This window comes from Grammomys surdaster, unplaced genomic scaffold (genome assembly GCF_004785775.1).
Source record: "Grammomys surdaster isolate TR1022 unplaced genomic scaffold, NIH_TR_1.0 165, whole genome shotgun sequence".
Taxonomy (NCBI): domain Eukaryota; kingdom Metazoa; phylum Chordata; class Mammalia; order Rodentia; family Muridae; genus Grammomys; species Grammomys surdaster.
The window spans coordinates 22,663,714-22,681,093 of record NW_021604613.1 but is presented as its reverse complement, the minus strand read 5'-3'; the positions used below and the strand labels follow the sequence as shown (position 1 = coordinate 22,681,093).

The following is a 17,380-nucleotide window of genomic DNA, read 5'->3' as shown; positions in this document are numbered from 1 at the left end:
TAGTAGTAACTCTCCTTTCCCAAAGGTAGATCTGTCTGAAATTGGAGTACCTTGTTTCGAGAGCCTTTTCTGTTATCAGAAAAGAGCTACAGCTTAAACCACATCTTGCCTTGGTCTTTACAGCTCATGCCTGTGGACACACAGAGGTGTCCATATCCAATCAGCAACAGAGCCTAGCTAGAGTCCCCAGATGTACCTAGAGACAGATCCTTTCACTGTCACATCCTCTCTGAGGTTTCTCAGTAAAAAGCTTCAAAGATATCTGAAGCATTTGTAAATGCTAGTGCTAAATGACCCCATCTCTAGTGTCTTAAACCTTATTAGATTAGCTAGTTTAAAACACCTTTTAAAAGTGGTTCCCTTAGTATTATCTCCTTTTCAGACTAGCATTGTTTTAAATACTGAATTAGCCACGTTAGTGTAGCGATTAAAACTATCAATTCAAAGATTAGAAATGTATTAAAGATAGCAAATCAGCTTGCTGCAAAAGCAAACATGATTTCAAATGTTTTTTTTTCAACAGGGTTACAAATTTAATTTCTTTTCAATGTGATTGCTTCCCGATTTGTCCCTTCCCTAGGAAAAGCTTAAGAGTCCAAGAGCCAACCCGACAGTGGAAGTGACAAGTACAATTTATATTAGTTCTTTTCTTTCTTTACAAAGCTACTCTGTTGAAGCTCCCCTGTCTTTCCTTTTATTAAAATTCCATGTCAGGGTGGAGAATAGATAATTATGATTTTTAAAGTTGCACTCTGTTATTTTCTTGGAGACAAAAAATTCAAAGAATCAAAGCTACGTTGTATATGTGTATAAAATTTAAAAGGATCTTAAAAACTTAGGTTTGGAAGCCAACCATAGCAGCATACACCCATAAACAAGCAGCTGGACACTCTTAGGCTGGGAAACCGTAAGTTCGAGACCAACTAAGTCTACATAGCAAGACTCGTTTCAGCAAACAAAACAGAACATTTTATCAGAATTAGATTTTTAAGACAGGATCTCACTATATAGATCTGACTGACCTTGAACTCTTGGAGATCCCTCAGGCTCTGCCTCCCAAATGCTGGCATTAAAAATACCACTCCCAGCTGGAATTAGATTTCAAAACTAAGTTGTAAGGCTTCTTTGAGGTGTTTTAGACTTAAGCAAGTTAAACTAGTTAAATAAAATTCAGTCTAAGCTAACTTTAATATCATGAATTTTAGTGTTTTATCTTTTTTAGGACCTTTTTTTAGCTTAGCTCTAACAGCTCCACATTTTTAAGGAAAAACAAAGGCCTGTGCATGCTTTTGGTGTGTACATCATATAACTTTCAAAAGGAAAACATGCTGTAGAATCCTGTATATACTTGATCTTACCTGGTTTTCAATTCTGTAGATTTTGTAACAAAACTGTATGACAGACTATGCAGTGGTTGCTGCTAGAAAGTGACCAAAGCTTGTCTGGTCTTGCTTCCTAGCTTTCTTTAATAGAGGAACCGTGAGCTTCCATTATTTAATGGGCCAAGAATATTCTGAGGTATACCTCACGAACATGGCAATTAAGCGTAGAAATTATGAAAACTGCAAATCATACCTATACTGTAACAAATACAGAAAAGGATTCGGTCAACTCTAAGGGAGTATTTAATTTTGGTTTCTCTCTGAAGTTTGAGCTTTACGATGAGATATTTTTAACCATGTTTATTTGTCAGTTTATCATTTATTTCATCTCTGCTTAGCAACAGGCAGATGAAGAATAAGAGTATTTTCTTCATGATTTAATAATGTTATCCATTTGATCTTGCCAGTTTTACTGACTTCTTGCCTTCATGGATATTTTTATAATCTACTTTTTTTTATGATCACTTAAGTGACTGCCAGTTGAGGGCAATAGATGGAATTGATAGCACAGGCTTATTTTTTTAAATAGTTTTTAATAGTTTCATTAAGAGAAACATGAGAAAAGATTCCTATTATCTGTTTTTTACAAAAATAATGTACAGAAAATATCTGGAAAAATGATGATATTTTTTGGATTTTCTCAGAAATCCTGGGGATTTTCACCAAAAGTTTCACTGTTAATGGCCAGGCATGTCCAAGAGAACAGGAGATTATCTGTGTTTGGAGATTTCATTGATGAGTTTTGAAGCCTTGTGTGTTGTTTCTGCCTGTTTTGGATCCCCTGGCTGACCAGGTTCAATTCTCACTGTCCGTATTATCAGATACTTTGCTCTTGTTGACTTCCATTCTTCGTCCCTAAGTTTAAATTGATATTTCCTCTGTGTTAACATGCCCGTGAGGATTTAAGTACTGCATGAAAGGCATAGTCAGTTGAGTGGTGACAGCTAGCTGCTCAGCCACTGTTCTGTGCTTTTATTTACTCCTGGTCAATACCAGAACTCTTGTCAAGTTTGAGGAAATGACTACTTGACTTGAAGTGTGAGAAGTTAGTATTAGCAGAGAGATCTTCTAAGAGACGAAAGGTTTCATGGTACATGGAAGATAGTCATTGTAAACCTTGGGGAATTGTCTCTGGTTAACTGTGGAGGGCAAATCACTCCCGTATAATAACCAGTTTGGTTTTTCCCACTCTGTCTGCAGGTGAGCGGCCCTTCCACTGTAACCAGTGCGGAGCTTCTTTTACCCAGAAGGGCAACCTTCTGAGACACATAAAGTTACACTCGGGAGAGAAGCCGTTCAAATGTCCTTTCTGTAGCTATGCTTGTAGAAGAAGGGACGCCCTCACGGGACACCTCAGGACCCACTCTGGTAAGTGTCACAAAGTCAAAGCGAAAGTCCCGAAAGCATTGCAGCATTACATTAAGTAGCATGTAGCTTTGGCAGAGAGAGCCTTGAATGCCTGTCTATTGGTATTGGTAGCATCTGGAGGATGTACATGGGTCTTCATAATTCAACAGACTTAATAAAGAGCCACTGCCACTGAAGAGTGTACTGTAATAGAGCATAATTTTCTTTAACTTTTAAGTTTCATAATTACCAATGCAGTTATTATGTTAGATCCAGGGTTATTGGAGCCTAGTGAGTGTTACACCTACTTTCTGAAATATCTAGAAACATGATAGCTGTAGACTTTCTTAATCAATTCAGTAGTAGTCAGGCTTAGATCTCAGTCAGAAATAAAATATGGTTCTTTTTAAACTTGAAAGTTCTGTACTCATTAGAAAATGGCCTGTTGAAGGAGTTTATTTCATTTTTAACTCTCCTTGTTTTGCTAGCTTTCCAAGTGTAGTCTAAAGGAAGGGTCTTAACATTTTATCTGCTTCGTACATGATTTAATTATCCAGAATGTTTAATGTGCTAAAAAAAATACTAGAATATCAATACATAAATGAGGATGAAGAATCAGAAATCTCAATGAATCTCAATCGATTTCAGCATGAATTGCCATTGCTGGACATTAAAGGTAGAAAATTACAATAAAATATTCTGTATATGTGCTGTCTATGAGGACATGTTGAATATTAGTTTTAATGTGAAGATCTGAGAAAGTGATATTCTCCTGTGAATTGACATGGTATATTGCATAACACCGTGGAATGTGTGGGGATGCTGGAGCATACCAATCCTCCTTACAGCTTCTTGCTATCCCTAAGGCTGTTCTTAATTTTTAAGATAAATATGAATTATAAAAATCAATATTAAACATTAACTGTTAAATTTGGGACAGCCATGAAAGCTAAATTAATGTGCATATGAAAAAAATATTCTAAGAATATATTTTACTTTATTTCCTAGCTGAATAATAATTCACTAGTCATATATTTTTGAAAATTATGCTATTCCAGTTATCACTTACAGTGGTATATTTTATTATGAAAATATAATAAGTTGAGGTGTATTTTTAAGAGATGCAGGTTTTTCCTTCAGCTTCCTATATATTCTAACTCATTGAAGTGTTACTGAACTAAGGACTCTGGACCTCATAAGAGTTCATGAGTATGTCGTTTTGCTTTGGCTTCATACAATAATTGTAAACATCTTAACTCTTGTTCTTAGACTCATATGTAAAGGATATCTTAGGCCATGTTCTGCATCCATACAACACACTCAGCCATGCCTCGATGGCAGCCATGTAGGAGCCTTCCCAGTGATGGGTCCTTTTACTGCTTCACTTAGCCAGCTGATTATGGATGATGGAAGATGAGGAATGTGAATGGATTCTGTAGGTTTGAGTCTGTTATATTTCTTTCCATCAAATTTTTGTTGTTGTTGTTGGAGACACTGTGTCTAGGTATATCACAGTAACTGGTCAGTTCTTCTAATTCCATTCAAGAAGCAGCTAAAGGAGGAATAGCAAGTCCTCCTTAAACATCTTTCAGTTACCCCTTCTCCATGTTATAAGGAGTCTGGTATAACCAACAGGATACTACTGGCAGATTGACCACTTGGGGAATATCAGGGACTCAGTATTGAAAAACTTAGCTCATCAGTGGTAGCAGCTGCATCAATTATAGGGGAGAGGGAGTACATGTAGCTTAATTCATAGCTTCAATCCTTGCTCCTGTTAGCATTTGAAAATGGGTCCAATGTGCAGACACTAGGGTAGTAAGGTAACGACTTTAACAGATGTCTGTAAGAAGCTTTGTCCATGTTACTTGGAGCCTTCTCCATAGTGGATTCATTTAAGAAGTGTGGGATGTCATATTACTATATTTATATTTTCAATTCTGAGGGTTATATCTGTAAAGCTCTCCCTAGACCTGCATCACCAGTCTGTTTGATAGCCATATAGCCATGTGATGTGTCATTTCCTTAGGCTATCTCTTCTTTGCACAGTATACAATCAAAAAGACTTGGTGCAATTCAGGCAGCTGAGGAATCTCTTTTCCATTTTGTCTCGAAAGTGAACCTGAAACTACAATTGTCATAGCTAGCACCAAGTGCTGTGCAATTCATTTATAAACTAGACCCACATTTCCTTCTCTACTAGCTTTATTGATAACCTGCCACAATGTGATTGATGTAGGTTGAAGGGACAGATTGTATAGTAGCAGTTACCATGGACACCCGAACCACTTGCTCATGAAGCATCTTTTGTTCTCCAACTACATGGTCCAAGTTCATTGAGCAGTGAAATGCCATTATATCCATCTTCTGTTACGATATGATTTATCAGACAAAACTTAGTTCATAGGGTGTGATTTGAGCTAGCATCATTACCATTACTAACAAATTAACAGCTGCTTTTAAAATTGAGAATAGCTATTGGTCAAAGATCTTGATAACAAAACCATTAGAGCTTGTCAATCTGAACCTTACCTGACAAGGATGTCATAGAGCACCTCTTTTCTCCAGCGACTTTTTCCAGACATAATTGTTATGTGCTGGATCTTAAAAAGCCAAGACTGTAAAGTATAATTTTCATCATGAGAGTATATTGCAGGCCCCTTTTTGCTCCAGGCTCTTCTCAAAACTGGCAGCCTAGCTCACTTTAGGCACATGTCAAAGCAGCATATTCATGTGTAGCTTCTGCCACTTCCAGTATCAAGAGACCACCAAGGATTGTAAAACTGCAGGTAACAGAAATCTATCACAAGGCATAGAAGTTCTATTTCAGTCAGCCCAGACCACTAGGCTCGTAATATTTCACCAGTGCAGAATATCCTTAGACTCTAGAGGAGTTTATCCATGGTCCTCTAGCATTTATCTTAGGACTCATGGATCTTTGCTTCTTCCTGGTCACCAAGTCCAGTTGCCGCAGTGTCACGCGCACTACTAGTTTTCTCAGGGTAGGTGGAGATGAAGATTTCTCCAGACTCTTATCATGAGAGTTAACAAGGTTAGCGTGTGAAAGTATGCTGTCCCTGCGGTGAGAGCACACACTGCTTCTGAGTAGCTCTGTTGATAAGAGCTGTTTTACAAAGAAATCACGTTGGCTCCACACCTGAGGGGAGTGGCTATGGCAAAGACTTTAGTTTGAATGACACTGGATTAGAGTGTTATAGTGTAATTAAGTCCACACTTGGTCCACAGACCCTCCTATGTGTTGGTTCACCACACTACACAACGTAATAGGTATATGACATGATTTTTCTACTCATAGTCTTTCCATTTTCTGATAGGTTCCCAGATGTCTGTATTCACCCATAGATTCATAGATTCACCCCATGACCAAGAATTAGTAGTTTGAGTATTGTTCATATTATACAGCAGTGCATTTCCTCAGACCTACAAATCAGACGTTGGGAGTGGCCTTCAGCTTTATTTGCTCTAGGTTTACGGAAACCATGATCCCTTAAAGCAGATAAATTCTCTCTGATTCCACCTTTGGTGTACTGGAGCATTGAAGGCTTTTCTTTTGTCTTTTCATTTTCAGTGTCCCTTAGAGCCATTAAAACGCCCTTTGTCACAAGGAAGCTTTCCTCTCTCTACCCATTACTATACATGTGATAGCATGTAGATGCCACAGCTTCCCAGTCCTTACCCTAGCCACCTTTCATTCTATGCTACCAGCAGTAACAAATGATCAGATTTCTGTTTTACCTGACTGTACAGCTGTAGGCCATTTCTCCTCCCATAACTCTTGCTTGCTCTACCGATCTTAACGGTACAACAGTGCAGCACTCAATGGAGGCCATTAATGGGCATACCTTTGCAAGAGTATGGTTAGACGTAAGGGAAACAAATACAATTAATGATACACCAAGGCACTGAAAGAACTATTGCAGTGTGTCATACCTGCCACTAGCCTGAAGGGCAAGGGTCCCAGGAGGCAGGGAAAGTAAGGAGAAAGGACTGTAGTTGTCCTGGAGTGGAGAAAAGCAGCCTCGGCCAACCTGTGACATGGCACATACAATCTGCCTCTCCACCATCCCGTGTCCTTCCCATACCTCACCTTGACTAACTGTAACCAAGTGAGGGCAAGGAAAAAGTAGAAAGTAACTGTCTGCAGAAACCACTCCAAGCAGAGAAGCCGAGGAAATGGCCACGGAAGCCCAAGAGGTGACATCACATTGAAGAACTGGTGCTTTACAGTGACTTTTCATTTCATTTCCGTTCTGATGGGTATTATCCTTGGTGTGAAGAGCTTTTACTGTCCTCCTCGCTAAGTAACAACTGCTTCTACTGTAGTTAATAATCATCTTGGATATTAGTACCACAGATCTCCCTCCTGTGTTATAAATTGAAACTTTTCTACATTGATTTCAGTTAGTAGTTGGTAGCAATAGGCCCAGTACTGGTGAGCATTATATATTCCAGTCACAAATATTCTATTTTAAGAAAGGAAACTCATAAAAATTGTCTGGAATTCATAGAGTCTCAGTAGTATTATATATACATGTGTATGTCAAGTCTTGTATGAACCATTTAATCTACTTTTCAGTGTGGTGCTCACATGTTTTAAAGGATACAGCATAGTCATGTGCTAAGCACTGGCTCAACAGTGAGTAATTATAAGTAATACCTAGCATTTACGGCCGATCGTGCCACAGCCCTGTACTAAGCACTCCATGGAGTATTTAATTAAAACTTTGTTTTCACATGAGGAAGTGATATTCATATCAGCAACTCTAGTAATGGGGAGAATACTTGTAATGAAAAAGCCTTTGCATTAAGACATATAAATAGTGTGTGTGTGTGTGTGTGTGTATACTTAATGTTGCTTCTTGAGGTATAAAGCCAGGCCTCCCTCCCTCTTTCTTTCTTTCTTCCTTTCTTTCTTTCTTTCTTTCTTTCTTTCTTTCTTTCTTTCTTTCTTTCTTTCTCCTCATTCACTCCCCTCTCTTACTTTCTTTCTTTCAGAGTGGGGCTTAGGTTTAGATTTTTTTAACCCAAACCACACCCATAATGCCTAATCTATAATAATATTTTTTCAGCTTTTTAAAGAGTTTAAAGATTTTGTGAAGCAATCAGACTTTCTGTTCAACTTTTGATAACTTTTCAGTAATGTGTATCCTTGTCCACCGTTCAATTGGCTAATAATATTTTAATTGGGTCATCTTTTGACTCTTTCCAAAGTGGAGAAATTCATTTTAATAAAAATCTTTCTTTTTGTAGTGATTGGAAATTGAATATGTGAGGGACTATATGATTATAAAGGCAAGCATATAGCTGACGATGACAGGTTAGGCTGCAGTCATCCTTATCTCTTGTGTGTGTGGGTGTGAGGGGTATGTGACTCCAATGGTGTCCCTGACATGGCAGGCATGTGCATCTCAAAGAAGAACCTCGGGGGCTGATCCTCACCTTTATCCTTGCTCGAGACAGGGTCTCTCCTCTGCTCCTCACAGCTGCATGTCCCAGGCCAGCCAGCTGGCTCAGAAGTCTGCCTGCATCTCACTGATGGAGCCTTTAGGTTATAAACGCGAAGTACTGTGTCATTCTGTCTGGATTCTAGGGACTTGGGTCCTAGTGCTTGCACAGCGAGCACTTTAGCTATTGACCCTTCTTCCCAGTGCCCATATTTAACTCTTAAAAGGATAGTAACATTTGGGTTACTCATCACTGTGTCAAAAGAGAAACAGAAGGGATAGTGACAGGTGTTTAGCTAAGAGAATATCTTGCTGTTATTCCTATCATGTAGGGGAAGAGGCTGAGGCAGAGAGAGAATTCAAACCGTGTGCTCTTTACTGCTATGTGACGTAAGGAGCTGCCTAATACAATGCTCTGACGTTACTACCTGTGACAAAGGAAAGGAAGGAGGTGGTGCAGGCATGTGCCCTGTAAAACAGTAAATCCAGCATTTGACCTCCAGTATGTGGTTGCTATAATTGAGCTATGTCAGTTTGTCAAGTTATTTCCTTCATCTTCTCAGTCTTCCTGGGCTGCTCTTAGATGATGCTGAGTGTGAGGTGTTAACTCTGCAGCCTGTGGCCTAGCCTAAAAGAGCACTCCCTGGTCTTCTAAACTTGGGTTTTTTAGCTTTTCCGGGTTTTTTTGACCTTCTAAAGAGATTATGTAGCAAATATTAAACAAAGATTTCCACAGTGCCCGTCTTGTATCTCTGTCCCCCACTGCTCCCCAGATCTAACAGGGATGGATGATTTACTCAGAAATTCACATGCTACAACTAGAGTGAAGGAAGGGGCTGGAGAGTTGGAGCAGTCCTTAAAAGCACTTGTTGCTCTCCTGGAGGACCCAAGTTCAAATCTGTAGTCCTTGTCCCATGGAATCAACTCTATCTTAATGGTTTCTGAGAGCACTGTATGTACACAGAACACAAACATGCATGTAGGCAAAACACCCATACACATAATTTCTTTTCAACAAAAGAAAAAGAAATACAGAAAAGAAAAGGGAGCAATGAAGAACTGCCATGTGTTGTCCATTAGCTAAAGATCAAGGACAAGTTTTCAGTGCACTGAGAACTGAGCTATTCTTTGAAAAAGATGTTCCACATTTATATTATATGGAGTTGTAGAAGAATTAAAGATGCTGGTCCAGTCTTAAGCTCTTGCTCTCAAGAAATCTTGAGATTTACCATATAGGCATCCTTATATATAAATACCATATATGTATGTGTATATATGTATGTGTGTGTATGTGTCTATAATTATATTGTAGCATAATTTTTATTTGTTTAGTATCAACTCAGGTGCCAGTACTCCTACATCAAAAACAATTTGTATTACTTTTGTGCTTAGATTTTCATTTTAACAAATTATTGTAACTCTTTTCTTTGTAGATACTAAACGGCATGTTGACTGTTCTGTATTTTGTCTGTTTAGCTAATACATCCAGTAATTTATGGAAATAGTATTGCAGTTAAATCCTTATTAAATAAAAATACCTAACACACCTGTTATTTTTTCAAAATATGATAAGAACTAGAATTGTATATATATATATATATATATACAAATATATACATATATAAATATATATATGTATATATTTGTGTATATATATATTTATAGTTCATACTTCAATATTTTTGTATAGATGCCCACACATAGACCCACACATAGTCTTAATTTAAAAATAGATAAATAAATAAATAAGTAGAAAGGGAAATGCAAAAAGTTTTTTAAAAAAATTATTATATATGTGTATGTGTGTGTATATGCCTGTTTACAAAACATATTTTATAAGTCACAAAGTAAAAATAAATAGTAAGTATTCCCTCACAGAGTCAGTAATATTTTATGCTATATGAAAAATGTACTATTGGAGCTGGAGAAATACATCAGTGGTTAATGTTACTGGCTGTTCTTACAGAGGACCCAGGTTCAATTCCCAGTACCCACATGGTAGCTCTCAGCTGTCTACAACTTCAGTTGTAAGGGGATCCAAAGTCCTATTCTGTTGTTTGTGAGCACCGAGAGTGCACACTGTGCATAAAATAAGGGTAGGCAAAATTGTCATTTATATAAAATAAATTTTAAAAATTAGCTTTGACCATGGACTGTGATAGATTTTTATTACTATGAGAGATTGTTAAAACAATGGAATCACTTTAAAACATTTAAAAAGTAGAGTGTTAATGCTCAAGGAAATTTAATTACTGTCTAGTGAAATCTAAATATAAATCAAAATACTCCTTGACATGTCATTAGGTCAGACACTGAGTTATGTTTCAAACGTACATGTGAGTTAAAAATTAAAAAGCAGGTCAGCAAAGGCATTATATCCTAATTCAGAATTTGATCCTCATATTAATAATGAAATCAACTCTTGTCTGCAGCAACACATTTTTATTAAATTCTAAGTAAAATATTGACATTCACTTGAAAATTGTTTAGCATATCATTCTCTTTGTACATATCTCTTAAAGTAAATAAATTGTAAAATTACTTTGCCTTATATATCCTCAGCATAACCTACCCTGTCTACAGAAATTGGAAGACCATTCCAGTGTTAAAATCACATGACTGTGGCAAATAAGCCTAAATAAATACTGAATTTATTTCTAAATACTCTAAAAATGTTGGAGATTTCTTTTTTACAATGCTTTATGACCTCCCAATATTTGACATTTTTTAGCTCAAGAAATTTGTTATTTATGTCTAATTGTTGGTTTAAAGCAATTTTGTCCTATAAAAGGGAACCAGACCAGATGTGCTACACAAATGCCCATCTGTTAAAACATCTTCCTCCCTATTGTACATTTGAAAAATTTCCAATGAAGAGCTGTCTTGATTACTCATGTCCTTGTTATTTTAAGAGCTATGTGATACACACACACACCACACAAAAGCAGAATCATCCGTTATTTGTTTTTTCCAATGATTAAATCCAATGATTGAAATAAAATGATTTTTTTAAAAAAGCAAATAGTGCAATGATTTTTAAAACCTAACTAATTTCCCAGTAAAAACTATCTCATTTGTAAAAATTGTATAATTACATCTTTATTATGAGAAATCCTTCTGGAATTAAGTCTTATGACTTGTATTCCCTTTGAATATATTTGCACATTTTCCTCTGGTAAAGGAATCCACTGGTATTTTAAAGGTATAGGCTCCTTGTCCTCAGAGAATTGGATAAAACATTTGGCCTTTTCTACTTACTTACAGTTCTCAAATATTCTGAAGTAGTATTATCTGGCTTGGATGGAAAGGACCCAACTTTGTCTATGTTGCTAAAGATACCATGCCAATTGCTCTAATTATAAATCTCATATGAAACAGTGTATTGACTATGTCAAACATAATTCATTCTGATTCTCTCTCTTCTGTATTCGTTTGTGCATGTGTGTGTGTGTGTGTGTGTGTGTGTGTGTGTAAATATAAGTATGCACTGGGACCTAAGGTCGCTGATTAGGATAGACTGGCTATGCAGCTTGTCCTGGGGATCCACTTATTTCTGCCATCACACCAACCAGCAGCAGTATGCTTACAGACATACACTGCCATTCCTGGCTTATTCCATACATAGTGGGGATGTGAACTCAGATCCTATTGCTCCTGAGTACTTTGCCAACTTAGCCAGTGTTTCAGCCCAAAAGACTTCATTCTTTAAAGCACAAATGCAGTGGTCAATATGATAGTCACATTAGATTAAATAACTCCAGCTAGTACAACTTGTATTTATGGACAGTCTGTTTTAAAGATACTCTAAATTGTCCTCCAGGTTTCCTATAAACAGCACTCCTTGAAACTGATCTTAGGCCAGCACCTGGCCTATTTTCTAGGTCATCTCCCAAGTGTGAACTTTCCCCACCCTTGCCCCCTCCTTTCCTTTCTGGGGTTGGTTGATAGAACGGAATTACACTGATAATCACACAAACAGTATCAGTTGCACACATACTTTGCATAACCATGGAGTGCGGAATCCACCCATCCAGCCCTGATAATGACACCCCAGTGCCTCTCTGCCCTCTGCACAGAGGAGAGGGGATGCGATTTGGTTGCTTTTCCCGACAGAAGGCTGTGATCACCAGATAAAAGCCACTTTGGGTCGCAGCAGCTGATATTACAATCTGTCAAAGTTGACCAAGTCAAACTCCTCTTTTCCCACCTATGGTAATAATCACTGTCTATCTACTTCACCTCATACCTCTTTATAAAACAAGTCCTAACTTTATCAGCACATGCAACCCTGTCTTACAGGTAGAAGTAGTTATGCTACTTTGAACCTTCCTGTACATTTTTAGAAAAAAGTATTCATGAGAAGTTTCTTCCGTGGTACATTTTCATCTCCTGAAGCTATTTTCGTCTCATTTTAGTGTAAACACATTTGTTATATCAACTTGGATCCTGTTCCTCCCTTCCTTTCTCTGGTCTTAGGAGCTCTAGAGAAACCAGAAGGACTCATGGACCACTTTGCCATTGTTCTGAATACTCTGCAAACACTGATCTTCTTCCAGGGATTGCTAGCAGTTTTGAGCTTCTGTGGATGCTGTCACAGATACTCTTAACCCTAACTAGTTACCCTTTTTCATTTTCCCGGCAACACCAAATCTTCATGAAAGATTCAAACAGAAGTTGAGAGGCTTCACACCAGTCTCAACTCATGAAACACCATAGTGGGGATTATTTAAGACGATTGATTGATTGATTGATTTTTGTAGCTAACCTCCATGCTGTATTTTCCTTACTTGAGCACAGTAGTCAAAGACCTTCTTCATCTACAGCTATTTCTGTCTTAGAAGAAAAATCAAGCAAATAAACACACAGTATAGAGTTCATTCTAACCATGTAAATCATGATTTACATGGCATAAATCATCAGTCAGTGGTATCCCAATAAAGTGCAACACGGTTAACCTAGGATTCATACAGGGTCTGTCTTAAGACTAGAATTTGAATGTGTGCATACACAGACACAAACAGACACACACACACACACACTTTCACACATTATATAATGACTTAAATGATATCAACTTACCTGCTTTTAGACAAATGCTTTTTGGACATCTGTGTTTTCCAAGTGTATTGCTTTCATGTACAGTTGGTTATTATAGTACTTCAGCATGAGACAAGAAAGAGCAGTTTAAGAACAGAAATTCCATGGGCCATGGATTCAGCTCACGTGGTATAGAATGTAAGAGTTCTGGAACCCATATAAAAAGTTAGGTGTGACAGCATGGACAGGAATATCCATGGGGCTCATCACACATCCTGTCCTGATCAGTGAGTTCTGCATCCCAGTGGGACACCCTGTCCTAAGAGAAAAAAATGGCTCCTAAGGAGCACCACGGAGGTTGTGCCCTGGATTCTGAGAGTGCATGTGCACACACTGTTCCCACATGAAGAAAAATAGAAGTTTCATCAAAGGGAAAATTTCTATGATTAAATTATTTATTCGTTATTAAAAAAAAGTCTCGAAAGTTCTTAATTGGTTTCCTATTGTTGTTCCTTCGCTGTAGGTTTCATATATGTATAATAATGAAAAATATCAACTCTGTCTCCTTCTTTCTTAAATTGTACTTGAGTCCCTCCTTGCTGTATTATCGTTTTTTGTACCTTTGGAGTTTCTGTAGCTTGTTTTCTCACCTTCACGAGTCAGTGAAACAATTTATACTACAACTATGACGAAAATATGTACATCCCTCCAAACTCCTTATGATTAGGAATAGTAGGATATTTTGACACTTACGTGTGTCTGTTTTAAACAGCTGTAACATTTGGGATATCTAAACTTGTGTATCTATTTGTTGCTTAAGTAATTCATTGAGAAATCAAAAATAAACAATAAAATAAGACATTTTATGTAATAATGAGGAATGCAGGTACTAGAGTTCCAAGAGTAGTTTACAGAGTGCAGTTCAGTTCATTCTTGCTTCCTAATTCAGGCAATCAGTGCAAGGAATCTGGGGAACGTTGTCTCTTGAACAAAAATATAAAATTTGGAATTTTCTGAAAATCTTACATGAGTCTACTTTTATTGAGTTATGTCAATTCTTCTTCACAGTGGGCAAAAAAGAAAAAGTTATTTTCTTTATCTTCCAGAAGTCTGATTTGTTTAGTTTCAAAGGCTCCACTCAGACTTAGTTTCCAAGTTTGTATGATTGTTCTGCTTTTATTTGGGGGTTTGGGTTTTGGTTTCATTTGGTGGTGCTGGTGATTGGAGCTAGAGTCTGATGCATGCTGGGCAGTTGGCCCACCTATGCACCATACCCCAGCTCATGAACCACCTGCCCTTGTAGGTGTCATTTCCCCCTGCTGGTTGAGTCTCTTGTAAGGCTGTCAGCTGAATTTGGAAGCTGGTGTTATTAACATTAGTACCAATGGAAATGTTGGAATGATAAGACTTAGCTTTTTAAATGCAGGGACAATGTCTACCTTGTCATCCATCATATCCATCATGCAGAAAAGATGCACACAATACACATTGATAGAGAGATGAAGGAAGAATAATTCTTAAACATCATCAGGTCCTACATTAAAATAAAAAGGACATCAATGAGAGCACCCTGGGCCTGTTCATTATTAGGCATTTTTCCAAAACATATGCACAGACTATTTATTGGGGAAATTATTAGTTGTCAAAATAGAAAAGCATGTTTGCAGTAATTGGGAAAAACATTGAGTTACATAAATGTTCTTTCTTTGATCCCTGTCTGGTTATAAGGTCTCTAAACATACACACTCAAACCTTTCATACACATACATACACACACAGACACACACAGACACAGACACACACACACACACACACATTCACATGCACATGTGAAACAACCTAACTTAAATATACCTCTCATATACCTATTTAAACATTTAACATTCTTCTCTGCAACCTACAACCACACTAGTAAACTTCCTGGAGAGAGAAATTTTGACTGACATCTAATTATTCTGACATGATTTAATATAACAGGGATTCTCTGAGGAAAAAAATAGCTCATTTTTTAGGTATAGACCTGTTTCATTTCTAAAGCACTTAATCATTGTATTCAAAAATGTCTAAAGTCATCAATACTTATACAGATTTAGGGTTTTGGGGATGGGAAGATGTGAGCATTTCTAAAGTATTCTGTGTCAGGCAATATTTTAAAGTATCTGATAGAATAAATAATAGACAGGAAAGACTCTTTCTGACCACTTGAAGATAAAATCAGAAATCTCAACAACAACAAAAATGTTTGTTAGATATTTATTACAAATGGGTTGAAGCATGACTAGCAGTTATATACACAGGCTGAGTAAGTTGATGAGAAAGTTATAGTGCTGAGACATAGTTGATAAGTAAGTAAGTGACATAAATAGTTTTTAAAAATAGCATACAAATAGCTAGAATTATTTAGTTCTTGTTCACTTTCACGAATGAAAATTAAAAAGAAAAACAAGTTCTACTGTTCAGCATAGAAATATCCAGGCTTTCTTGGTTCACTTTGCGTCTTTATTATCTTTGTAACTTTCAGGCTAATATAAGTATCCAACAGTTTATTTCATGGTCAGGCCCCAAGAAACATTTAGAATTTTTTGAGAGCATATAAAATCAGAAGAGGCAATGTCTTCATCTCATAATTAAATAATGCTGGTATATAGAAATGTGACTGTATGCCTTCATGGGTACAACTCAGTTCCCAGACCTAGGAACTGCGTGGACCACAGTCATTCAATTCCTCTTCCAGAGTGGTATTTACAGAGGACTCTGTTATACTAAAACAATGACTGAAACCACACTTCAAAGTAACCTTGTCATTGAATGGATGGAGTGTGATAAACACCGGTGAAACTGAGCAAGTAGAATACGTTGTCTCTTGTGAGATGGAATATTATTGTGTTCCTCTGTGACAGAATGTCTCATATGGGCTTCCTGAGCAACTTCCTTTAGCACCTTAGTGGAAAGTATAATATTTTAGAAACAGCATTCGCTGTTAGTGTCTGTGTAGGAAAAGGCCTGTCTCATAGGGTGAGTATAAATTTACAAAAGCCTCTTTTAGTCTGTTATGTCAGGATAGAGGCATGAAAACCCTAAAACTGGGGACTAGAGAGATGGGTCCATGTGTGAAGTGTTAGGTGCACAAGCAGGAGAATCTGACTTCAGAGTTTCTACTCCTTCATCTAAACTTTAGAGGCTTGTGCTGCCTAGAACACCATCAATGAGAGTGAGTACAGAGATGGGCGGGTCCCAGCGGCTGCCTGGATGACTGCAAATGATGAAAACAGAGAAGCATGGGTTCACTGAGAAATTCTGTCTCAAATGAATGAATGAATGAATTAACGAACAAATGCATGAGTGAATGAATGAGGTGGAAGAACAACAAAGGCAGACAGTGGACATTAACCTTAGGGCCTCTGCATGCACACAACTCTCTCTCACACACACATATGCAATGCACAAGAAACTTAAAATTGTTTATGTGCAGAGTCCAGACAGCAGACCACTAATTCAAACAAAGTATAACCATTTGTACCATGTTGATGATTTTCTTTGGGTTAATTTATAACTCTGCAAGCAATTATCAAGTTATCTTCCATTTTCATTCCAATTATCAAGAAAACTTCTATTCTGAAAAGTATTTATAATTGGATATATTCAGTTTTACTAAAAGAACATAAATATAATATCTAATTAATGCTCTCTCTCTGATTGTGTCCATCTTGAAATGGTAAATGTATTTTCTGCATAATAGATATTATTTTTGTATGTTTCTACCTATGTAGAAATACATCAGTATAAATAATGACACATTTACCAATGTATTAGTAGATTGCAATGTGTTTTATATATTCACTAGAAAAACTACTGAGCTAAACAATTTCAAGAAAATATAAGTGAAGACTTTATTGGGCTATATATGCCTTCATGACACCTCATAAACCTACAGGTAACATTCTTGTTTCAAAACCCTTTATGGGGCCTTTTTTTGGCTTGTTCTTATTTTTAGGTTAAGTTAAGGGGGTTCATATCCACAGGAACAGCTAATTTTTTCTAATTCCTTATCAAGACAGACAGGGAAAACACTGCTAAATTGCAGGCCAATTCAAACCTTTGTTGTATTTCACCTAGTTTTCTAAATTTCCAGTTTCCTATTCATTCCTC

At 37.1% G+C, this 17,380-nt stretch overlaps 1 protein-coding gene across 3 annotated transcripts in view; it reads left to right on the top strand.

The window, feature by feature from the left end:
• Positions 1 to 17,380, top strand: part of Ikzf2 (IKAROS family zinc finger 2) — a 141,868-nt gene that overhangs the window by 102,957 nt on the left and 21,531 nt on the right. For all 3 annotated transcript variants that reach the window (XM_028765610.1, XM_028765608.1, XM_028765609.1), the window contains exon 5: positions 2,583 to 2,750. In XM_028765610.1, the coding sequence (XP_028621443.1) occupies positions 2,583 to 2,750 (168 nt within the window). The remainder of the gene's footprint in view (positions 1 to 2,582; positions 2,751 to 17,380) is intronic.